This window comes from Trachypithecus francoisi, unplaced genomic scaffold, assembly GCF_009764315.1.
Source record: "Trachypithecus francoisi isolate TF-2019V2 unplaced genomic scaffold, Tfra_2.0 Lachesis_group5, whole genome shotgun sequence".
Classification (NCBI taxonomy): Eukaryota; Metazoa; Chordata; class Mammalia; order Primates; family Cercopithecidae; genus Trachypithecus; species Trachypithecus francoisi.
Window position 1 is genome coordinate 68,113,669 of NW_022681470.1, and position 25,678 is coordinate 68,139,346.

Consider the following 25,678-nt stretch of genomic DNA (forward strand, 5'->3'; position numbering starts at 1 on the left):
AACACTCTGGGCCTTTTTTCTGGGTTGGTTGGTAATATGGGAGACAAGAGCTGGATATGTGTAGCTTGGTCCCTTCTCTGCTTTGCTCCCCTACCCTATAAAGGGGGAAAGGCAAAAGGCAGGAAGGATGGCTAGTAAGAGGAAAAGCCTGCAGTTCTCCAGTACTACCTGTGACTTGCAGGTAACTCTGTCTGATTCTAGGTTTCACTTTTAGAAATTCACTTGCCCACAGGTATAAACTACATTCCCCAGGATCAGCTTCATTAGTCACAAAAGTGATGTCTTATCCTCTATTGCAGCAGTCCCCAACCTTTTCGGCACCAGGGACCAGTTTCATGGAAGACAATTTTTCCATGGACCAGGGTGGGGGGATGATTTCAAGATTAAACTGTTCCACCTCAGATCATCAGGCATTAGATTCTCATAAGGAGCAGGCAACCTCACATACACAGTTCACAATAGGGTTTGCGCTTCTATGATAATCTAATGCCACCCCTGATCTGATAGGAGGTGGAGCTCAGGTGGTAATGCTCGCTCGGCTGCCGCTCACCTCCTGCTATATGGCCCAGTTCCTAACAGGCCACGGACTGGTAGCAGTCTGCGGCCTGGGGACTGGGGACCCCCGCCATATTGACCTGATTCCTTTATCTCTCAATTGGTTCCGATCATGGACAGGGAAGTTAAGTGTTATGTACTGGCCCCCTCAAAGCTTAACAGCTAAGGACTGTTTCTTTAAATAGATCATAATACACTCCAAGGGCGAGAGACCTGATCTACTTCCTCTGTCTTACCACCCGGCACCCCTACTTCCTGGCATTCAATATAGTATTATGTACAGGGTAACGTGAAGCCATTGCATCACTCCACTCCAGGGAGTGCCGTCATGGAGTCGCACAACAGCCTTGGTGGGGTAGATGCTCTAGGAATGCTAAATTTAAAAAAATAAATCCTACACCCAGTGTTTTCAGTCCCAAATTATCACTACCCAAACAGTCTAGGAAAGCGAGTAGAATGGGCTTAAATTTTCATTTCTGGAATTCTTTCAGAAGAGAACGTAAGTCCCTCCTAGGTGGTACGGAACACTATTTCAACCTTTTCCACTTAACAGCAAAGGATTTTTATTTAATGAAATATAACTTAAAGATTTAATATGTGAAACAGTTGCTTCAAGTGAACGTGAGCCATCTGGAACCTGGACCCCACTCAAGCCAGTTTCCCTTCTACCCTCCAAGGATATTCAGGAATCCTTTGGCTCCATTCAGACATTAACTTTCCTGCAGACAGAACTTGGAGCAAGCAGCCTACAGGGGTCTGTCCTAGAACCCAAATTCTGCAGCAGAATCCATTCCATCAAGATGCTAGAGAGGCAATAAATGCAAATATTCATATACATACATAAAAAATCAGGAAGAAGTTAAATTTCTGCCTCCTTACCCAAGTGCCTACTATGGAAAAACTGAGAAAAGTAAGATTTGATGTCCTACTGCAAAAAGGATAAAGTGTCAATGTTAAATCCTTTATTAAAGAAAGATCTATGTACAAACCCAGGAACAACATAGCACCTGACAACCCTACTGATGGCAGAGGCTGCTGCTGCTGCTGGGAAGGAGGCTCTTTCCAAGATGAGGATGTCCAATGGGAGGGCAGTTCCAGGTCAGCCTTTTTAGATCACTCTGATTTTCATCCCTTATGTAGCTCCCTTAGGTCATGTAGTAATGAACCTGACCACCTAACCTGGCTTTGAGGTTCCTCAGCCTTGGCAGTCAGATAACAAAACAGCAAGGCTTAGATATATGAGAGAATTTTTGGCCTCCATCAGTCTTCTTTCTACCCTGGACTTCCTCCCAAGTACTCTCTGTAATCAGGCATCTGGGCATCCAGACCATATTCAACAGCAATAGAACAGACCAAGCCACTGTGATTGGCTTTTGGGAAGGGCTGCACTCTAATAGGTCCAGAAACTAGACTTGGGGATGGCAGCCTGCGCCGGGAAATAGGACAATTGGTCTGGGGTCAACTTTATGGAGATGAATTACAAGTACAGAGAGGATGAGACAGCACCAGAGAAATGTAATGGCCACCGGCCATTAGAACATCTACTACTGAGTCCCAAGCCCTGAGTTTGAGCCCTTTATCTTCAGTTATTAGGAAACTTGGCCGCATCAGTTTAACTTCTCTCACCATCAGACTCTTCATTTGTAAAATGGGGATAACAGAGTTACTTAAAATAAAGTAAAAATACCCACATGTCTGATACATAGGGGTCTAAAACTATCACTTTCTTTCTTTTTTATTTATTTATTTATTCATTTTTTGAGATGGAGTCTCACTCTATTGCCTAGGCTGGAGTGCAGTGGCGCAATCTCGGCTTACTGCAACTTCCGCCTCCTGGGTTCAAGTGATTCTCCTGCCTCAGCCTCCTGAGTAGCTGGGATTACAGGTGCCCACCACCACACCGGCTAATTTCTGTATTTTTAGTAGAGATGGGGTTTTGCCATGTTGGCCAAGCTAGTCTTGAACTCCTGACCTCACGTGATCTGCCCGCCTCGGCCTCCCAAAGTGCTATGATTACAGGCGTGAGCCACCATGCCTGGCCCCAAAACTATCACTTTCCTTTCTTCTTTCCTTTTAAATTTCTCACCTATAAGACGGAAATGCCCAACCTCATTTCACATGGCTGTTTGAATGACTTAAAAACAGGAAGTATTTCAAAGTGTTTAACAAAACTCTGAAGCTGCCTCTGCCTGTTTTGAGGGAAGAGGGTCAGTCTCATATATAACAAGGGCAAAACTAGGAAAATCAATACTTAAGCCTCAACATAATTAAAATTGCATGATAAGCATAAAACAAGACCTAAATAAATGGAGAGAGTTAAATTGTTTGTAGATACGATTCCATTTTATAAGACATCAAACTTCTCCCTCTAATATATATATATCTAACGCAATTTCAATCATGTTTTTGTATTTGTTTTTCTCTGACTCTGATGAATTAAAATTCAATTCAAACAGAAAAATTAAGGTGTATGCATGGCCAAGAAATCTTTGAAATTATTAGAAAGAAAAATAATAACAGGGACTGCCTACTACAGTAATTAAGAGTCACTGGCACAGGCCTCAAAAGAAAAACAATAAAAATAATATTCACTGAGCACTTACAATGGGGTCAGACTCTGAAACATTGTGGTTTACTTCTCACAATGACTCTATACTGTAGAATAGCTACTATCATATTGTTCCCATTTCAAATGTGGGAATCCAAGTAGGCAAGTATCCTAGTCAAACTCACATAGCTAATAAATTACTTGAGGGTTCCTAGAGAAGAAGACAGAAACAAATCCACATATGTGTGAGACCTTAGCATATAAAGAAAAGGGCATTTCAAATCAGAAAGGAAGAGCTGGATTATTTAATAAATAGTAACGGGATAGCTGAATAAGCAATGTGGAAAATAAGTTAGATTGTTGCTTCACATAATATACAAAAATAAATTCCAAGTGGTTTGACATTCTAAATATTTTAACACAACTATAAAGGTACCAAAAGGAAAAACGGAAGCATATTTTTATTGTTTAGGTAAGGAGAACTTCCTAAGCATTATATACAACTCGGAACCATAAAGGAAAACATTGACACAAAACTTGTTCACTTCTAAATGGTTAAAAAAAAAAAAAAAAAGTTTAAGAAGTTAAAAGAAAAACTGTTTGGAGAAAAATGTTTTTCAATATGTCTATGATTTACGATCAACATTCATTACATATAAGCAGCTCCTACCATTGAATACATAAAAGATAACCCATTCAGCAAATAAGCAAAATATGATTGCTTTGCCTATTAGATTTGTCTCCACAACTAGACTGTAACCTCCTCAAAGGCAGAGTCTGTTTCTTACATCTATATCTCTGTGGCCCACTGGGTCCTGCACAGTGCTGAGCCTACAGTAGGTAATCAATGTGTACTTGGCCAGCAGCTTCTCCTTGCTGGCTCAGCAGAAATGCTGTCAGATGCCTTTCCCTGGGCTTCTCTGAGTGGGAAGCTGATTCAGAGCTCCCAGATTCCAGGCCACCAGCCACACCACAAACTGTGGAGTCACACGTTGGGGAGTGCTGTCCAGAGGATGTACTGACTGCTTTTATTCAGGGTTAATACTTCTGGATTTTCTTGTTTGAAAAATTGAAAAATTAATTGAGTAGCACAGGAGTGAACACATGAATATTTACTGAATGACTTCATTAATGACGACTGTCATTGATGTAAGAAGATCAGGCCAGGCATGGTGGTTCATGCCTGTAATCTCGACCTGCGAGGTAGAGATGGGTGGATGACTTGAGCTAAGGAGGTGAAGATCAGCCTGGCCAACATGGTGAAACCCCGATTCTACAAAAATACCAAAAAAATGAGCTGAGCATGATGGTGACTGCCTCTAGTCCCAGGTACTTGGGTGGCTGGAGCCTGGGATGCAGAGGTTGCAGTGAGGTGAGATCGCACCACCAAAAGAAGAAAGAAAGAAAGAAAAGAAAGAAGAAAGGAAAGGAAAAGAAAGGAAAGGAAAGGAAAGGAAAGGAAAGGGAAGGGGAAAGGAAGGGGAAGGATAGGAAAGGAAAGGAAGGAAGGGGAAGGGAAGGAAGGAAGGAAAGGAAGGAAGGAAGGGAAAGAAGGAAGGAAAGAAAGAAAGGAAGGAAAGAAAGAAAGGGAAAAAAGGAAAGAAAGGAAGAAAGGAAAGAAAGAAAGGAAGGAAGGAAAGAAATGAAGGAAGGAAAAGAAGAAAAGAAAGAAAGGAAGGAAGGAAGGAAGGAAGGAAGGAAGGAAGGAGGAAGGAAGGAAGGGAGGGAGGGAGGGAGGGAGGGAGAGAAATCATACAGCATACTAAACATTAGGCAAGTAACAATACGAAATATATAGCACTCCAGAAATGCCAGGTTTTCCGAATAGCCAATAGATAGAAATCTTTCAAATAATCCATCCTTCAACATATGTAATGGTATCCCACTCATTCCAAACCACACCATGAAGCCTTCTGCTAATTACTCTCAACTCCCCAAAAGATAGGACAAATATTAATGCTTGTCAAAAGAAGATCCTGTCAGGCCTCTGAGCCCAAGCCAAGCCATCGCATCCCCTGTGACTTGCACGTATATGACCAGATGGCCTGAAGTAACTGAAGAATCACAAAAGAAGTGCAAATGCCCTGCCCCGCCTTAACTGATGACATTCCACCACAAAAGAAGTGAAAATGGCCAGTCCTTGCCTTAAACAATGACATTATCTTGTGAAATTCCTTTTCCTGGATCATCCTGGCTCAAAAAGCTCCCCCACTGAGCACCTTGTGACCCCCACTCCTGCCCGCCAGAGAACAACCCCCCCTTTGACTATAATTTTCCTTTACCTACCCAAATCCTATAAAACGGCGCTTGTTATATATGAGACTGACCCTCTTCCCTCAAAACAGGCAGAGGCAGCTTCAGTGTTTTGTTAAACACTTTGAAATACTTCCTGTTTTTAAGTCATTCAAACAGCCATGTGAAATGAGGTTGGGCATTTCCGTCTTATAGGTGAGAAATTTAAAAGGAAAGAAGAAAGGAAAGTGATAGTTTCCTTATCTCCCTTCGCTGACTCTCTTTTCAGACTCAGCCCACCTGCACCCAGGTAAAATAAACAGCGATGTTGCTGACACAAAGCCTGTTTAGTGGTCTCTTCACACGGACGCACATGACAGATACTTTCTACAAAGTTGTCCTTGCAAACCCTAGAGAATGAGACTGGGAAAAAAAGAACTAAAACAAAGTATTAAAAGCTTGTAAAAATGAGTGGGAAAATCCCTATAATTAAATAGGATATATAGGCAAAGAATCCGAACAATTAACATTTAAAAGGGTAATTTTAAATGGATAATAAATAGGAAAAAAATACTTCAATCTCACTAGCATTAAAAAGCTCATTAAACAAAAAAAATTGTGGGCAATTTGACAATTTAAAAGTTATACTATTCAATGCTGGTGAGGCATAATGAGTCAGACATTCACACTCTGTATGAGGACTTGGAAAGGGGTTCAGTTCTTCTGGAAAGCTATTTGGCAAAATGTCTCAGAAACCTTAGTTCACATTCCTTGGCACAGCAATTCTCAACTTCTAGGAAATATTTAATAATGTCAACAAAATATCTTTGTACAACAATTTTTACCTCAGCATTGTTTTTAATAATGAAAATTGAGCCTGATAAATATCTAATAATAGAGGAAACATTAATAAAATTCTTTCTAAATTATATTTATGAGGAATTTTAATAATGGGGATATTTTTGTGATAAAGACTAAATAAACATATGATTTTTAAATTGCATACATGTCGAAATCTCCATTATGTAAAATGTACACAGACAAAAACAAAGGAAACACACCAAAAAGTTAATAGTGTAATAGTACTTCTCTGAGTCTTTTGGGTTTTTTTTTTCTTTAAATTTTTTGCATGCATTCATCATGGTAAAAATGCATTAATTTAAAAATCAGAGAAAAAATATGCTTTAAGATAGCGATATTTCACTTTTTAAAATCTCAACAAGAAGAACTTTTACCTCATGGAACTCTATATTGCTTTAAAATGCTGAATGTTTTACTCTATTGAACAGCGAAGTTTGAAAGTAGAAGCAAACTCTACCTCCATAATGTGAAAAGAAACATGAAACCCTCCTTCCTCCCCTCCACCCCATTTCCCTTACCAGGGGACTCCTCTCTTCCTGCTCACTCCCTGGCTCTGATGCCCTCACTTTGCATCACAACATGTTGTTTCTCTTGTTTCTTGGTAAATATCAGGTTCCTTTCAGAGTAACTCAGCGAACATTCACCTCCTCACTCCTCACCTCCTCACTCCTCAATGCCGGCTCCCAGCCAGACACTAGCAAGTTTTATTTCAGGTTAAATGATGAGTTCCTGACTGGAACGCGGGGATTCCTACTTCCTGGACTCTGCCTGGGGTTCCCAAACTAAGGGAGGAGCCTATCACAGGACACTACTGACAAAGGCCCTGCGCTCATCTCCTCCATAGCCCCCTGGACACCTGTCAGTTTGAATGCCTCTTCCAGGCATTCACTGGCCTGACCAGGCCACTATCATTTTGCTATCAGAGGGATTCCTAACAGCTCCTCTACCTCCTGCTCACTAAGCTCTATTCCATCTCCACGCTCTAGCTGGAGCCATATTTCTTTTCATTTCTTTTTTAGAAGGGTTTTGCTATGTTTCCCAGGTCAGATTCAAACTTCTGGGCTCAAACGATCCTCCCGCCTCAGCCTCCGAGTAGCTGGGATTACAGGCATGAGCCACCACCCCTCGGCTTAGAGCCATCTTTCTAAAATGGAATCTGATGACATACTTACCCTGCTTAAAAATCCCTCAACACCCCTCACCTCCACCGCCTTCTCTACCACTGCCACTTTTAAGACAGATTCTAAACTCTTTAATTTGGCTGTGTGACTGGCCCTTCCTAGCCTCACCAACCTCATATTACTTCTCATGTATTTATATATTTTTATATATATATATACAACACACACAGACACACACACACATTTTGGAGACAGAGTCTCTCTGTCACCCAGGCTGAAGAGCAGTGGCACAATCTCAGCTCACTGCAACCTCTGCCTCTGGAGTTCGAGCAATTCTCCTGCCTCACCCTCCCAAGTAGCTGGGATTACAGGCGCCCACCACCACACCCAGCTAATTTTTGTATTTTTAGTAGATGGGATTTCACCATGTTGGCCAAGCTGGTCTCGAACTCCTGACCTCAAGTGATCCACCCACTTCGGCCTCCCAAAGTACTGGGATTATAGGCGTGAGCCACTGCGCCTGGCCCTTCATCTATTCACATATTTATTTACTCCATGAGTTTGGGTGGAGCACTTTCTATGTGTCAGGCACTGGGCTGGGTGCAAGGGGTAGAGCTCTGAAAGAGATGAAACCCTATTGGCATGAAAGTCAGTCTTCACTGCAGCTCTTTCTGTCCTTGCTACTCCAAGTGTGATCTGTTTTTTGTTGCTATCTGGAATTGCAGCATCGGCATCACGTGGAAGCAGAACCTCAGATCCTTTGCTAGACCCTCGGCATAGAAATACACGTTTCCGTTCACTGGTGAGTTCTTATGCATGTCAAAGTTTAAGAAGCATAGGTTTGTGTCTCTTGAACCCTCAGTGCTCTCTCTCTGCTGCAGCCCTCTTCACATGCATTCAGCCTGGGATACTCTTGGCCCTGATCTTTGTCTAACTCCCCTCTATCCTTCCAGTTTCTGCATGGCACTTAATGTCTGTTAGGAAGACTTCCTTCCCTGACTCCCTAAGTTGGAGTCGTGAGCCACCTATGTGGTGTCACCATCAAAGCACTTATGGCTCTGTTCCGTGGATGCTGCCCCTTCCCCTACAGATGCTGTAAGAGCAGACACTGTGTCTATCTCTTCATACTTGCATCCCTAGCAGCAAGCCTACTGTCTGCCATAGGGTAGTGGATCAATAAAAAGCTATTGGAAAAAATACATACACAGAGAACCCAGTGCAACTGTATAATTGCCAGGCTTAACAAATAAGTTAAAAGTTCTTAATTCCTCAAGAGAGGGTGGGATTTGGAGGTAGTGGGCAGGTCCTAGGAAGAAAACAACATTATCTGCATCGTTTCCTTAGTTTCATGGTTCACGTTGTATGTACAAGTTTAGCTTTGTCCAGAGCCCCTGCTGACCCACTAGGTATCTTGGTGTGAATTAGAAAGAGAAACTCCTTCCTCAGCAGATGCAATTCCAGACCATGGTCCATAGAGAACTAAGCAAGCAAATCACAAGTTGGTTTCCACTTCCCCCTAAGCAGGGTATAGCCTGCACAACCTTATGTGTTAGCCCTGCCTTGTACCCGCAATAAAACTGAGAATGGCCATGGAGCAAACAGTGGAAACTAGTCCTGGTGCTACATGACCTCAGATGAGGAATTAACTTTCAGCTGTGCCTATTTCACAGCGCTTAAAGAATCCACATTTTAAAATACAGTCATGCCTTACACCAAGTTTATTTTCTAAAGGTAAAAGCTAGGGTGAAAATTGTATATGATCATAATTACTTTTGAAAAAGCTTTAATATCACCCATAAAGTAGAGCCTGATGCCCAGGTTGATATGCCACTTTGGAGACTATCAATAAACCTACCACAAACTTCAGGGAGGGAAGAAATGCTGATTCTTTGGTAGGTCATCATTTGATCTAGTTGGTTTACCTGGGTAGTTCATGTCTACCTAAAGTACAGAACTTCAAATATCAGAATCAATCACTTTCAGCAGAGTGAGATACTCATAATACAGGATCTTCAGCCCCAGAGACAGCTAGGAAAAGGCAGATTGCCCTGTCGCATCTCAGACTCACTCTGGGGCATATGCTCACTGAAACCAATGGCAAGGGAATCATTAGTGCTGCCAAGGTGGTAAACTTTTAACTTATTCCATTAGCTTATGACACATGTGCAGAACATGTCTTTCCACTGTTGGTATGCTTCTGGTAAGAGCTGTTGCTTTGAGTTGAGTCGTGTTCCCCCATAGTGGAAACACTGGCATACAGCCTTTCACAGTCTTTCCCTTCGTTCCTGTCCTAGCTAATAGTGGGGTGGGAACTAGATCTGCCAGCAGAGGGAGTGAATTGGAGCAAGGCAACAACTCCAGTGTGAAAGCTTTGGTAACAACCCTCTCGGGCTTGTGGATGGCCAGTGCTAATCTCTCAGACCAGTATCGGCACAGACCACCAAGCAAACAGTAATCTCAGTCACCTACTCCAATACCCCAGACCTGAAAAAAGTCCCAGCTGCTCCCAGATAAAAACAACACATGCCCTTTACTTTCCAGGGCAAAACATATCACTCAAACCTAAATGCCACCAAATTAAACAGTTATCCTCATGTGCCATAAGGACCACCCTGGAATTGTTCAATTGAATCAATTTCCTACCAGTCAATCCTACATATAAGGAACAGGACTTCTTACAAAACTAGTGTTTTTAAAAAACAGAAACAAACCACTATTAACACCCATGCAGCCTTGCTAGGCCCATATACCCTACTTTCTCTACTTCTAATACAGCTAATCTCCAACAGGAAACCTCCTAATGGAAGAGCAAGTTTTATACTTCTGTATGGCTATTGACCTAAAACCTCATTAACATTCTTTGTGGAAGTAATTGTAGCCACAAACAAATACAAATTAACAATGTATTGCTCTTAATACTGGGGACAAACTTTTATTTAGAAGCTCTTAATTAGGTACCCACTGTGTTACTTGTGCTAAGTGCCTGTGGAAGATAGATACAAAGATGAACTGGACAGAATTTCTGTCCCATCTTGTCCCTCCCTTTTTAAAAAGTCTACAAGTGCCTTAAGCTAGCAACTCACCATATGTAAACCAGTAGGAAAAAACACTAACTCTTAGCAACAACAACATAGATGAAGAAGTCGTAATTAGTGACAAGAACCTCATCAAATGTTCCTGTGAGAAACAGTGTAACTGATCAATCTGTATCATTCATCCCAACATACACAATGGCTTCAAGTAACAGCATTTACCTGATGGGAGAGAAGAAAAACTAAGACAGCAACAGAGGAAGAGGAGATATTTTACTATTTCAAACACATAAAAAGGTATAGTTCAGAACGGTCTCAATACTCACTGTTCTTCTTGTACATTAAAATTTCAAAGGAATTCATCTCATAGTTCTCAAATGTTTGCCGCACTTTTTCAATCGTGTCTTTATCAGTCAGCTCCCCATACATAAAACTGTAAACAACCAAAGAACTCAAGTTAGATTAACAAGTATTCATTTTTCTACAACCGTATGTTAAATATCTGTTCTATGCTATGTACTGTGGAACACACACACACACAATGAAAACATTAACTGACTCAAAAAAATTTACTGATTCAACTCTGAATAAGACTTTTTCATTGCCTCCAAAAAACTGTCTAATGAGAGATACACACCATAAAACAGTACATCAGAAAACAGTGGATTAGAGAACAGTGTGATCACTGCCACAATGGCAAGCACACATAATGAATTACAGAACACACAGAATAGGCACAGTGCACTCCCTGGTTGATCAGAGAATGCTTCCCAGAAGTAAGGACAATTAGGTCTAAGGGGCAGGAAGGAGGGGAAATGGCTGAGAGAAAGAAGGAGAAAAACATTCCAAACAAAAGACAAGCAACTGCAAAGGCACAGAGGTGATGGTCAGATTAATTCCAGACCCTGATTATAGTTCATTTCAGTATGATTGAAATATAGACAATGAGAGGGAAATTTGCAACAGATAATATAGAGAAGTAAACAGAGGCAAGATCATGGAGGAGACCACAGCATTATAAGCCATGGGAAGTAATTTAATCTTTATCTTGAAAGCAATGGGAGCACACGGGAGGGTTTCAAGCAAAGGAGAAACATAATCAGATTTCATTTTAGAAATACAACTCTGAGAGACTTCCTGGTAAAGATGGCTGGGTAAGTTTAGACCATAGATTTTTTTCCTTTTCTAGTTCTCAGCAAAATAAATTCATTTATTTAAATGTCCATGTAATATATTAGAGAAAATCTCAGAAGAGTAGAAGGTCTACCTACTAACACTAGTTCTCACCAGAAGCAAGAAAAGCGCCAGGACTGTCTATTTACCTGGGCCCCAGACTGAATCTGGTCTAAAAATTATGGTTTGTCCCTTTGGGAACAGGATATACTTCCAATTAAGTAGAATGAATAATGGCACAGGAGACTAACAAAATGCCAGAGGAGGGGGGGAAAAGCATCTTTCAATGGGGCTGGAATGTCCAGTTCTCTGACAAAGGCTGCCCATGGGCCCAGCAAACATTTCCCCTGCCCACCCCAGGCCTTCAGACTGCAATAACAAGAAAGAGCAGCAATGATCACTCCTCAAGTCAGGTAATACACAAACTGGCATGGGTTCCTGAATGTTACTGTAAAGTCAATATAATCTAACCTTTTTTGATGACTTGAATCACAGAAACATAGAGTTTCAGAGCTACAAAGAACCTCAGAGGTTATCAAGTGCAATTTCTGATCTAAAACTGAACCACCAAGCCAAGCACTATGCTTAGCTTGATACTGGAACAACCCTGGGCTTACTACAGGCTTCCAAATTCTGGCACCTAATAAGAAAAGAGTCCTAGCTACTGCCTTTGTGAATTCTGTGTCACAGTTGTTATTTTATGTCCCTTCTCAGTCCTCTGAGGAATGTGATTATCTGTGGTTGTCCTTATGCACTCTGCTTTGGGGTTGTAGTCTTTGTCTATAAGCCAGGAAAGAGAAAACTGAGCTTGTTGAATTATCTCTAGAAAGAATAGATCAGGACTAATTTAGCCCTGCCTAAGAATAAGAGGATTTTTCCTCTTTCTCTTTGTGAGTTAATTTTCTAGATAAGTGACCTCCATTTAAATGAAGTGATGGTATATATGCTAGCAACTTCCTTAACAAGGTAAAAGAAATCTCTGTAAAGTTGAATCTTCAAATAAATGAAGTGCCATAATTACACCCAGTTTTCATTCGTCTTAGGTACTTTTTCAAGCTGTAGATTACCAGTAGTTCTAAGTGTCCTTTACCTGGATCTTAGATTGCAAATGCTTACAATGCACAAAATAAGTAAAAGAGACTCCTGAGCTATCAGGAACATAGCTAGCACAAAGGTATGTTTATTTATAGAGAAGGGATACCTTTGCGTAATTCAATAAGTTGCTGAGAACTGTGCATAAAAAAAAAAAGCTGGCTAAATTAGCAAGTTATTTTATCTGATTTCCTTAAAGTGTCTGATTATAGCCAATAAGAAGAAAGGTAAGGAAAGGCTGTTCAAGTCCCACTAAAAAGTGAAGCTACGTCTCTGAAATATATGTACAATACAGATAGAGATGTAGATGCAGATAAACAGATCTATAAATACTTTAGAGGATAACAGCACACAAAGAATATAAGATAATTCTATTGCATTAAGAATTATAATTTCTGAACTCTTGAACAGTCAGGGGGAAGAATCTTCAATTTTCCATTTCTCAGTCCCCAAAATCTAAGATTTAAGAAAGTGGAAATATTTTCAAAACATTTGATACTTCCTTCTTATGAGCTCAGACATTTATTTTATTTTAGAAGACTGTTTTATTTTAAAATAATGTAAAGTGACATGGCTGACTTAGCAAGTAAAAATGCAACTTCTGAAAACAGAAGACTATGCTTGGTCAGACAGGTTTCTCCACTCTTCATAGATGAGTTTGTTTCTTCATTTGGCATGAATGATTCCACTTCATGCAAACACCACTGAAGACAGAAGACGGAAGAAGGCAGAAACTGAGAGGAGCCAAAAGACTATGGTAGGCCAAGACCTTGCCAGGGCACAGCAGGGGAATGTCTGGCAGGATCCAGGCTGTACGTCTGGCTCAACACCTGGAAGATGCTTTAAAAGAGCTTTTCTAACACCACGGCCCAAGGACACTGCTTGGTTAGAAACCCTGTAAAAATATACCAGCTTCACTGTTAGTACAATTTGCTAAGAGTTCAGAGAGAGAGAGAGAGGTAACAGCATGAATTAGAAGGCAACAAAATGTTGGTTCTCTCATCTTTTTCTGAAGTAAAAAAATCTGGCTAAGGCCAGGTGTGGTGGCTCATGCCTATAATCCAGCACTTTGGGAGGCCAAGGCGAGCAGATCACCTAAGGTCAGGAGTTCGAGACTAGCCTGGCCAACATGGTGAAACCCTGTCTCTACTAAAAATACAAAAAAAAAAAAAAAGAAAAAATTAGCCGGGTGTGGTGGCACATGCCTGTAATCCCAGCTACTTAGGAGGCTGAATCAGGAGAATTGCTTGAACCCAGGAGGCAGAGGTTGCAGTAGCCAAGATCATGCCACTGCACTCCAGTCTGCGCAACAAAGCAAGATGCCATCTCAAAACAAAAAAGAATTTTGACTGAGGAAAAGCTCTAGGAACCAGGGCCTTGTCTCCAACATTGTAGTTACTCTTCTAAAATGCTCATAAATTTTTAAAAATTGTTTTAATCATCTAAAATTTCATTTCACTGTATTTCAGCCTCTAACTTTCACATTTAATTTAATCTAAAATGCCATAACTTTTGAGTTCACATTTTATAGACAGAATGGTTTTCCTGAGTTCTTCTGGGTTTTCTCCCATCTTTGTGACTACAAGTTTGTCAGTTGTGGGAACTATGTTTTATATCTGCTTTGATTTTCCCAGTACAGTACATGAACTAGAGATGATATGGCAATAAATTTTCCTCTGAATACACACTGAATGAGGTAAAGGCAATTCCCAAATCCAGTAAGCCATTTTCTTTTTCTAAAATATACCATAATAGATTGTTCACCAGAACAACCCCAAACATAAATACCTGCAGGTGCTGCTTTTTTGCATCACTTCTGCCCTGTGATAGCCAGAGAGCTTGCAAAATCCATCATTGCTGTACACAATAGGCCAGTCCACTATCTGAGCATTCCCCAACACAAAATTAGTATCTGTTAAAAAAAAAAAAAAAAGGGAAAAAAGGGCACATGAGGCAACACATTAGTTGAGATTCAATGAGGACATAAATAATGTCAAGCAATCCAGATATTTCTGTTTCCCTCCAAAACACAGACTTTTGAACAGGAATGTGGCCCTGTAAGGAATACAAAACAACATTGTTTTAGAAGTGAATATTTTGAATGCAAGTGCTAACTTTGGTCACTGTACTCCAAAAGCAAGTTAGAAAAGAAAGCGTACCTAACCAAACCAACGAATCCTGCAGAAATCCAGTGGATTCCCGTAAGACATATTTAAGTCCTAATTTTTCATCCCAGTGAAGGTATACCAATAATACAGAGCAAGAGAGAGCCCAAAAGTAATTTATTCTGAGCTCTGTCCAGCATCTTAGCCTTCTCAGTCTTTTGGCCAGAAGCTAAAAATTTGCCTTCTTGACCCTAACTAGGATTTGCCCAACCTAGGGGGCATCTCAGGAAGGTACAGGAAGGAGGCTGAGCACTGCCTCATGGACACACATACCACCATGGAACCCTTCCCTTGGTAAGAAATAGTAACTAGACTCTCTTAATACTAGAGCTTTTAGAGGCTGATCAAGATGCCCACACAACAGGACCTTCTTGCTAATTTTGAAATTCTTGCTGATTTTGAAATGCAGCCACAGAGCTGTTTGTGTTTGGCCAGTTTAGTGTATTCTCACTACTTCCCACATTTTTGAAAATCAGTCATCAATACTTTTTATGCTCAGGAAATCAACTGTGCTTCCTTTCTTTTCAAGCATTTCAATTAAGCAAATAACATCCAGAACTTAAATGTAATCATTATTTAAGTTTGGCCCTTCCTTTCCACAGAAGACCCATGCACTTCCCCACCCTCCAAAAAAAGAAAGAATACAAACATCTTTCTTTAGTTGTAAACTGGAGAGGGTATTGTGTATGTATGTGCGTGTCTGTATATACACATACTACATAGAGTGAAATAATAGTGATATATTATATCATGATTTCATTGAAAGAATTTACAGTTTTTTCACAATATGGGTAGCCATCCCTTCAGATAGCCTTCTCCACTCTTCTTAGATGAGTTTATTCTTGATTTGGCAGGCTTGGGAAAATGCTTCCACTTCATGCAGACACCACTGAAGATAAAAGACTTGGAAGAAGACAGGGCCTGAGGAGCTAAGGGTTGTGGTGAGCCACGATCTTACAGAGGAGGGTGAAGGAGGAGGAATTACTAAACATGGCAATCTATTATTAAGAATGCTTTGATCTATTTAAAAGGAACAGAAAACACAACATTTATGAGGTGAATCTATAAAGCTACTCTTTTTATAAATATGCTTTTAATGAAAATCTACAACCAGTCCTTCCCTCCATCTGTCCCATATATACATAAATTGCTCTTGAGTGCCAACAGGTGCCAAGCACAATGCAAGATCCTGGGGGTCTCCAGATTGATAAGAAACGGTCCCTGCGCTCAAGGAACTTAGCAAGACCAATAGATATGTCCACAACTAACTAAAGAAACAGCTAAGAAAACAATGAACTCTGAGAGAGGTAAAGGGCTATGTCTTAGAGGGGATAATATTTGAATTTGCTCTAGTCTAAAAGGATGAGTAAGATTTATTTAAACTTTTTGAATGCCTAATATGTAACTGGCACAGATAATACAAAAACAATAGATATAGAAATTAAAATGTGATCACTGTCTTTGTTAACTAAAGAGGGTGTGAGAGGAAGAGAACATTCCAGGCAGAGGATCCAGCATGGGCAAAGGCATGGCAGCATGCAACATGGCGCAGGCTAGGGTAGACAAAGGGCAGCCAGGAAGAGTGGCAGGACGAGTAACTGGAGACTAGACTGGGAAGTGTCGTGAATGAATAAAGTCAGAGAGCTTTGATTTTATCCTGGGGCAGAATAATCCTTCATATTGGTCTTCTCTCCCTGAATAAACTCAATTTCCTGAACTGAATAGCTTAGACTTAAAAGTAGTACAGTATTTACTAAATTCCTCCCAAGTGTACATGAAGCCTAGTCAGTTTGACTATCTCTTTTGTTAAATCCTGAAATAGTGGTTAATTTCCCTCAAAATACCTAGAGCAGGAGGAAAAACTGAGTATTCTTTATCATGGCTAATGCTCCACTGAGATTATCTATGCAGAAAGAGGGAAGAAAGCCAGTTATAGATAATGGATTGACCACATGTGTTTATTTTCTTTTGTATACCAGACCCCAGTAAAATAAAAGTAAACAAATTAAAAATGTAAAAATCCACAAAAATGAAAATTACGTAAAAAAAGAATGAACAACAACAACAAAAATAACTGGGGAAGAAGGTGCAATGTTATAGGAAACAGAGAAGAACTTAAAAAAAAAAAATCTAATTGGTATCCTTAGAGAGATTCAAGAAGTATTACATCCACAAAACAAAAACAGAATGCTATGTGGAAAAAATAATAAGGGAACAAGAACTCTTGTAAATTAAAAATGAATAGCAATTAAATATTGAACATGAATTTTAGAAGATACAATCTAACAGAAAGTAATACAGAAAGAGAAAGAGACAAGAAACACGGAGAAGAAAAAAAAAAGACATGGAGGATCAGTCCAAGAGGAAAACACATGCACCTTAAGAGGAACAGCAGAAAGAACAACTTGAGAAAAGGCCAGAAGACATTCTTTTTAAAATTAAAACAATCAAATGTGAGTGTACAATGGAGACATTTTCATATATGCAAAGATTAGGGGGAATTATTTACCACATACTCTTTCTTTGGCAGTCACTTGAGTAAAATGAGGGAATAAAGCAAAAAGGAGGACAACATGGAAACCAGGAAAAAATAGCTCCAAATGTAGAAAGCAAGGAAGAGAGCTAGTAGACAGTATTCAATATGAAACAATTCAGAGACTAGAAGTCTCAAAAGAGAATTATCTACGGATAAAGGAGGTCAGGATTTGATGATATTCTTGATTACTTAGAACAACATTGTCAATAAAGGTATGGCAGGAAAGGGAATTAGAAACATCAAAGAAAACAAAAACCAAAATCTCATCATCACATCATTGTAAGAATAAGGTAAGCACCTTATTAATTTCCAATTTTAAAACCAATACATAATAAAGGATGAAATATTTAATTATCATAAGTATCTGAATGTAATCTCATTGATTCTGGCAATAAAAATACAGATGATAAAAGTTTAGGGAGAGAAAAGAGAAAAATGATGAAGAGAATAAGAGATGGTGTATACAGCCGATTAAAAAATGGTATAAATATTTTACTTAAAGTTGCAAAAATAAACAATAAGAGGGTAATATAATTATATTAGGAGGAGGGGTAGGGAGTAAGATTAAGTGAGCTAAAACCTCAACTAATTAACAGAAGTCAACAGATAATGTCTAGAATGGATAAAACTATAAATAGCTGTAATGCATGTTATTTAGAGACATGGCAGAAACTATAAGAAGAAAGCTAAAATTAGAAGACACGGCCTCTGGTGAGTAGGATGGGAGGAGGGACAAGGCATAGAATGGTTATTGACATTACATTACAAGCTCTTCTGATTGATTTTTGTAAACAGGAACTTACTGACTTTGATAAAAATAACTATGTACTTAATTTTAATTAATTTAATCTAAAAGATTAATTTATTGATCAAATTTTTTACTTACTGAAAAATGAGAGCAAGATAGATTTCAAGCTCCAGATATCACTGCAAGTGCTCACAAAAGTGTTCTGATCACCTTTTAAAGTTATTCATCCTTCTGGAAGCATACCCTCAGTCCCTGGTGTGCATATTACAGCCCCATCTAAGAAAAACCATTCACAATTGCTTCAAAGAGAATAAAATACCTAGGAATCCAACTTACAAGGGATGTAAAGGACCTCTTCAAGGAGAACTACAAACCACTGCTCAGTGAAATAAAAGAGGACACAAACAAATGGAAGAAGAATATACCTTGCTCATGGATAGGAAGACTCAATATCGTGAAAATGGCCATACTGCCCAAGGTCATTTATAGATTCAATGCCATCCCCATCAAGCTACCAATGACTTTCTTCACAGAAGTGGAAAAAACTGCTTTAAAGTTCATATGGTACCAAAAAAGAGCCTGCATTGCCAAGACAATCCTAAGTCAAAAGAACAAAGCTGGAGGCATCACGCTACCTGACTTCAAACTATACTACAAGGCTACAGTAACCAAAACAGCATGGTACTGGTACCAAAACAGAGATATAGACCAATGGAACAGAACAGAGTCCTCAGAAATAATACCACACATCTACAGCCATCTGATCTTTGACAAACCTGAGAAAAACAAGAAATGGGGAAAGGATTCCCTATTTAATAAATGGTGCTAGGAAAATTGGCTAGCCATAAGTAGAAAGCTGAAACTGGATCCTTTCCTTACTCCTTATATGAAAATTAATTCAAGATGGATTAGAGACTTAAATGTTAGACCTAATACCATAAAAACCCTGGAAGAAAACCTAGGTAATACCATTCAGGACATAGGCATGGGCAAGGACTTCATGTCTAAAACACCAAAAGCAACGGCAACAAAAGCCACAATTGACAAATGAGATCGAATTAAACTAAAGAGCTTCTGCACAGCCAAAGAAACTACCATCAGAGTGAACAGGCAACCCACAGAATGGGAGAAAATTTTTGCAATCTACTCATCTGACAAAGGGCTAATATCCAGAACCTACAAATAACTCAAACAAATTTACAAGAAAAAAACAAACAACCCCATCAAAAAGTGGGCAAAAGATATGAACAGACATTTCTCAAAAGAAGACATTCATATAGCCAACAGACACATGAAAAAATGCTCATCACCACTGGCCATCAGAGAAATGCAAATCAAAACCACAATGAGATATCATCTCACACCAGTTAGATTGGCAATCATTAAGAAGTCAGGAAACAACAGGTGCTGGAGAGGATGTGGAGAAATAGGAACACTTTTACACTGTTGGTGGGATTGTAAACTAGTTCAACCATTATGGAAAACAGTATGGCGATTCCTCAAGGATCTAGAACTAAAAGTACCATATGACCTAGCCATCCCATTACTGGGTATATACCCAAAGGATTATAAATCATGCTGCTATAAAGACACATGCACACGTATGTTTATTGCGGCACTATTCACAATAGCAAAGACTTGGAATCAACCCAAATGTCCATCTGTGACAGACTGGATTAAGAAAATGTGGCACATATACACCATGGAATACTACGCAGCCATAAAAAAGGATGAGTTCGTGTCCTTTGTAGGGACATGGATGCAGCTGGAAACCATCATTCTCAGCAAACTATGGCAAGAACAGAAAACCAAACACGGCATGTTCTCACTCATAGGTGGGAACTGAACAATGAGATCACTTGGACTCGGGAAGGGGAACATCACACACTGGGGCCTATCATGGGGATGGGGGAGGGGGAGGGATTGCATTGGGAGTTTTACCTGATGTAAATGATGAATTGATGGGTGCTGACGAGTTGATGGGTGCTGACGAGTTGATGGGCGCAGCACACCAACATGGCACAAGTATACATATGTAACAAACCTGCACGTTATGCACTTGTACCCTAGAACTTAAAGTATAATAATAATAAAATAAAATTTTAAAAAAGAAAAAAAGAAAAACCAAGCCCACCGCCTCTGCTCAGCGGTCCCACCGTCCGGGAAGTGAGGGGCGCCTCTGCCTGGCCGCAGCCCTGTCTGGGAAGTGAGGTGCCCCTCTGCCCGGCTACCCCACTGTCTGGGAAGTGAGGAGCGCTTCTGCCGGCCCCCATCCCATCTAGGAAGTGAGGAGCTCTCTGCCCGGCCCCCGCTCCATCTGGAAAGTGAGGAGCACCTCTGCCTGGCCGCCCCACCTTCTGGGAAGTGAGGAGCTCTCTGCCCGGCCCCCCCACCGTCTGGGAAGTGAGGAGTCCCTCTGCCCGGCCGCCGCACTGTCTGGGAAGTAAGGAGCGCCTCTGCCCAGCCTCGGCCCCGCCTGGGAAGTGAGGAGCCCCTCTGCCAGGCCGCCGCACCATCTGGGAAGTGAGAACGACCTCTCCCTGGCGGCCACATTCACTGGGAAATGAGAAGCGACTCTGCCCGGCCACCGCCCCGTCTGAGAAGTGGCAAGCGCCTCTGCCCGGCCCCCACCACCGCCACCGTCTGGGAAGTGAGGAGCCCCTCTGCCTGGCCACCGCCCAGTCTGGGAAGTGAGGAATGCCTCTGCCCAGGCTCCTCACCGTCTGGGAAGTTGGAGCGCCTCTGCCCGGCCACTGCACCATCTGGGAAGTGAGGAGGGTCTCTGGCCTGCCGCCGCCCCGTCTGGGAAATGAGGAGCCCCTAACTGGCCGCTGCACTGTGAAGTGAGGAGCGACTCTGCGCCTGCCTCCCCACCCCCTCCACCTCCCTCGCTCCCCTATGCCCTCCACTCTGGTCTGGGAAGTGAGGTGCCCCTCTGCGTGGCCGCTGCACTGTCTGGGAAGTAAGGAGCGCCTCTGCCCAGCCACCTCACCGTCTGGGAAGTTGGAGCGCCTCTGCCCGGCCCCCACCACCGCCACCGTCTGGGAAGTGAGGAGCCCCTCTGCCTGGCCACCGCCCAGTCTGGGAAGTGAGGAATGCCTCTGCCCAGGCTCCTCACCGTCTGGGAAGTTGGAGCGCCTCTGCCCGGCCACTGCACCATCTGGGAAGTGAGGAGGGTCTCTGGCCTGCCGCCGCCCCGTCTGGGAAATGAGGAGCCCCTAACTGGCCGCTGCACTGTGAAGTGAGGAGCGACTCTGCGCCTGCCTCCCCACCCCCTCCACCTCCCTCGCTCCCCTATGCCCTCCACTCTGGTCTGGGAAGTGAGGTGCCCCTCTGCGTGGCCGCTGCACTGTCTGGGAAGTAAGGAGCGCCTCTGCCCAGCCACCTCACCGTCTGGGAAGTTGGAGCGCCTCTGCCCGGCCACTGCACCATCTGGGAAGTGAGGAGAGTCTCTGGCCTGCCGCCGCCCCGTCTGGGAAGTGAGGAGGGCCTACACTCGGCTGTCCCACCGTCTGGGAAGCAAGGAGCTCCTCTGCCCCGCCGCTGTGCAGCCCTCCAAGTATGAAGTAACAGCCTTGTGTGTGATCTTTCTGCCCTCCCCACGTTTGCATTTTCGACATTAAAGTTTACTTTTTAATAAGAAGGAAAAAAAAACAAGCCCACTAGCATCTTCTCTGACTGTAGTAAGGGAAACAGAAAAATAGGAAGTGCACTAGGAATTGAAACATCAGCCTATCACCCACTCAGAAGATTCTCACCATAGAATTTAAATTTCCAAAATAGTCTCCTCTCACTGCTAACCCAAGCAAGCAATTATAGCTCTAGGGAGCAAGATTCCCTTGTCACTCCATGAGAGAAGGTCTAGGAATTCCCTCTTTACCCAAGGAGTCAGAGAGAATGGAAGAAAGATTTCTAGTCCCAGCCACAAAGCCGTTTGCCTCCAACAGTATAGAAATTCTTCCCCCATCCCTGCCCCATTCCTAGCACGCACATTCCCTTCTATTCTAAACCACAAATAATTGACCTGTAAATTACCTTCCAGAACACAATCTGTTTATAAGTTAGGGGCTACCCATACAAACGCCATAACACCACAAATATCATCAGGAACTAAGGGATTCCACCACAGAAGTGAGATTTTAGGTATTAATAATAATGGGTACCATTTATTGATGATTACTCTGTACCAGGTACTGTTTTAAGTACTTTACCATATATCATGGTGTTTTTCAACCTTTATATAAATCTTTGTGAAGTGATATTACTTTACTGAAGGAAGTCTCAGGGATTTCATCATTTTACTCATGAGGAAACTGGGTCTCTGAGGATGCACAATCACCATTTATACCAGGATAAAATTGGGATTTGAACCTAGGTCTGTGTGACTTCAAAATTTATGCTTTTAATCATTATATGACATAGTCTCCTTATGCCATTAGGTGCTAAAATCAGACCATTTCTATGAATACTGTTATTGTAGTCATATATTGTTATTCTGCTTCTGGTATACAAGGATGCCCTCTAGAAATTTTGATGTGAGTAGAAGTCATTGTTCCAGTGCTGAATGCTTGGGTTCTCCTGTCTTTTCAATGTTTTGTCTCTTCCCTCACTTGAAGACTACCATCTTTTACTTCTTAAAACCTAGCGTGCTGGCCAATTTCTATCACAGTCCTGCTTCCATACAGTAGAAGAGGAGAAGGAACAGGAGAGAAGAGGATAAACTTTTTGCCTGGCTCCCCATTTGACACTCAGGGGTGAGGAGGAACACCACACTGGGTGACCCAAAGCAGCTGCACAGGAAACTTGGCCATGTTAGCAGTCCTGAGCCTCCGTCAGTTCCCATGGAGGCTGGAAAGAATCCAGAAGTCCCCAACTGCCTGTGGCTGCTGAAGTTGAATAAGCAGATGATTATCACAGTGGAGTGAACTGACCTTATAGCCAAGGGCTATATGTTAACCTACCCAATCCTAGGATCAAATGGGGTGGGTGGGGGTGTTTGCGGGAGGACAGTGAGTCAGGCAAATGTCAGACATGAGCTGGAGGCCAGGAATAGCCTACATTAGATCAAGTCTCTCTTTCTCTCTCTCTCTCTCTCACACACACACACACACACACACACAGAGAGAGAGAAAGAGAGAGAGAAAGACAGAGAGAGATAGAGAATATGTGTGTTGCCATGGAGTACTATGCAGCCATAAAAAAAGATGAGTTTGCGTCCTTTGTAGGGACATGGATGCAGCTGGAAACCATCATTCTTAGCAAACTATCACAAGAAGAGAAAACCAAACACTGCATGTTCTCACTCATAGGTGGGAACTGAACAATGAGATCACTTGGACTCAGGAAGGGGAACATCACACACTGGGGCCTATCATGGGGAGGTGGGGGGAGGGATTGCATTGGGGAGTTATACATGATATAAATGATGAATTGATGGGTGCTGACAAGTTGATGGGTGCAGCACACCAACATGGCACAAATATACATATGTAACAAACCTGCACATTATGCACATGTACCCTAGAACTTAAAGTATAATAAAAAAAAAAAAGAGAGAGAATATGTGTGTTGGATTGGGGCAGAGGTACCAAGTTTTATTCCATCCAAGAGAGTGGAACATAAGTTTGCCAGCTGTGGACTGGAGCCCCACATATCAGCTGCGCACCCAGTGACCAGCAGAGCAGGGACCATTGCCAGAGACTCAAGGAACAAGAGGGGAAAACCAGGGCTCTGCATCCAGGGCTCTGAGGCTCCAGAGGCTATGCAAGTGCCACTTGTTTCCACCCCACACACCATCTTAGAAGCAATGAGGTGGGTAGAAGTGGAATCTGAGCCCAGAAGAGACTGAGGTACCCAAAAGACTATTTAAACTAGAAGAGCTAGAGATACCACTTTAGAGTTCCCTCAACCACATTCCCTTTGGTATTCAGTAAGATGGGAGGGAATAGCAAAGGGGAAGATTAGATCCGTTCAATAAAATAAAGAAATAAGCCTATGTATGACTGAGTGAATCTGCCAGGATGCCTGTAGAAGTACGTCGGCCATAAGAACAAATAGGCTCAGAAAATGGGAATCTCCTGAATAAAGTACATAAATTCCAGTACAAGGACACTATGACAGCAATTTCGCTTAGCCAAGGCTTCTGAATTCCTCCAGGTGGTTGGCCGTATTCCCCATGATTGAGAATGCCAAATAAGAGAGCTAAAGTGACGCGACACAGAGTTTCTAGCCAAATGCACAGATGGGCATTCCACGTCCAAACATCAATGACTCTGGGATTATTTACTATTTTTCGCACTCAGTAAACAGAAACCTAATTTTAAGCTAAGCAAAACTTAATTAGCAAAGTAACCCACTGCTTGAATAAAATATCAAATAATATATAATCTCCTACATAAATAAATAGAAATATATCCCATGTTCATGTACTGGAAGAATTAATAATTCTTTTGTGTGGGGGGGAGTGGGAGTTGGGTTTTTTGTTTTTGTTTTTGTTTTGAGACAGGGTCTTGTTCTGTCGCCCAGGCTGGAGTGCAGTGGTGCAATCTCGGCTCACTGCAACCTCTGCATCCCCGGTTTAACCTCCACCTCCCAGATTCAACCAATTCTCCTGTCTCAGCCTCCTGAGTAGCTGAGACTACAGGCACACACCACCATGACCAGATGATTTTTGTATTTTTAGTAGAGACGGGGATTCACCATGTTGGTGAGGCAGGTCTCGAACTCCTGACCTCCAGTGATCCACCTGCCTTGGCCTCCCAAAGTGCTGGGATTACAGGGCTGGGTCACTGCACCTAGCCAGAATTAATATTGTTAACATGATCAGACTACCTGTGATCGTTCATAGTGAGTGTCAAATTGATTGGATTTAATGATACAAAGCATTAATCCTTGGTGTGTCTGTGAGGGTGTTGCCAAAGGAGATTAACATTTGAGTCAGTGGGCTGGGGAAGGCAGACATACCCTTAATCTGGTGGGCACCATCTAACCAGCTTCCAGCAAATATAAAGCAGGCAGAAAAAACGTGAAAAGGCAAGACTGGTCTAGTCTTCCAGACTACATCTTTCTGCTGTGCTGGATGCTTCCTGCCCTTGAACATCGGTCTCCAAGTTCTTCAGTTTTGGGACTCGGACTGGCTCTCCTTGCTCCTCAGCTTGCGGACAGCCTATTGTGGGACCTTGTGATTGTGTAAGTTAATACTTATATTAGTTAATATTAATATGTATATAAACCCGCCTTTATATACACACACACACATACACACACATCCTATTAGTCCTGTCCCTCTAGAGAACCCTATACACTGCCCAAAGTGATCTACAGATTAAATGCAATCCTTATCAGAATTCCAAGGAGATTTCAGCCAGGCATGGTGGCTCACACCTGCAATCCCAACACTTGAAGAGGCCAAGGTGGGAGAATTGCTGGAGCTCAGGAGTTTGAGACCAGCCTGGGCACCACAGTTAGCTCTTGTCTCTAATAAAAACTTTTTAAAAATTAGCCGGGCACAATGACATGTGCCCATAGTCCCAGCTACTCGGGAGGCTGAGGTGGGAGGATCACTTGAGCAAAAGAGGTCAAGGCTGCAGCGAGCTATGAGCATGCCACTGCAATC

The 25,678-nt window shown here is 41.9% G+C and overlaps 1 protein-coding gene across 1 annotated transcript in view; it reads right to left on the reverse strand.

Moving 5' to 3' along the window:
* Positions 1-25,678, reverse strand: part of KCNH1 (potassium voltage-gated channel subfamily H member 1) — a 435,865-nt gene that overhangs the window by 392,286 nt on the left and 17,901 nt on the right. The window contains exons 2-3 of the mRNA XM_033197084.1: positions 14,403-14,526; positions 10,676-10,782 (exon numbers count right to left, since the gene is read on the reverse strand). Of these exons, the coding sequence (XP_033052975.1) occupies positions 10,676-10,782; positions 14,403-14,526 (231 nt within the window). The remainder of the gene's footprint in view (positions 1-10,675; positions 10,783-14,402; positions 14,527-25,678) is intronic.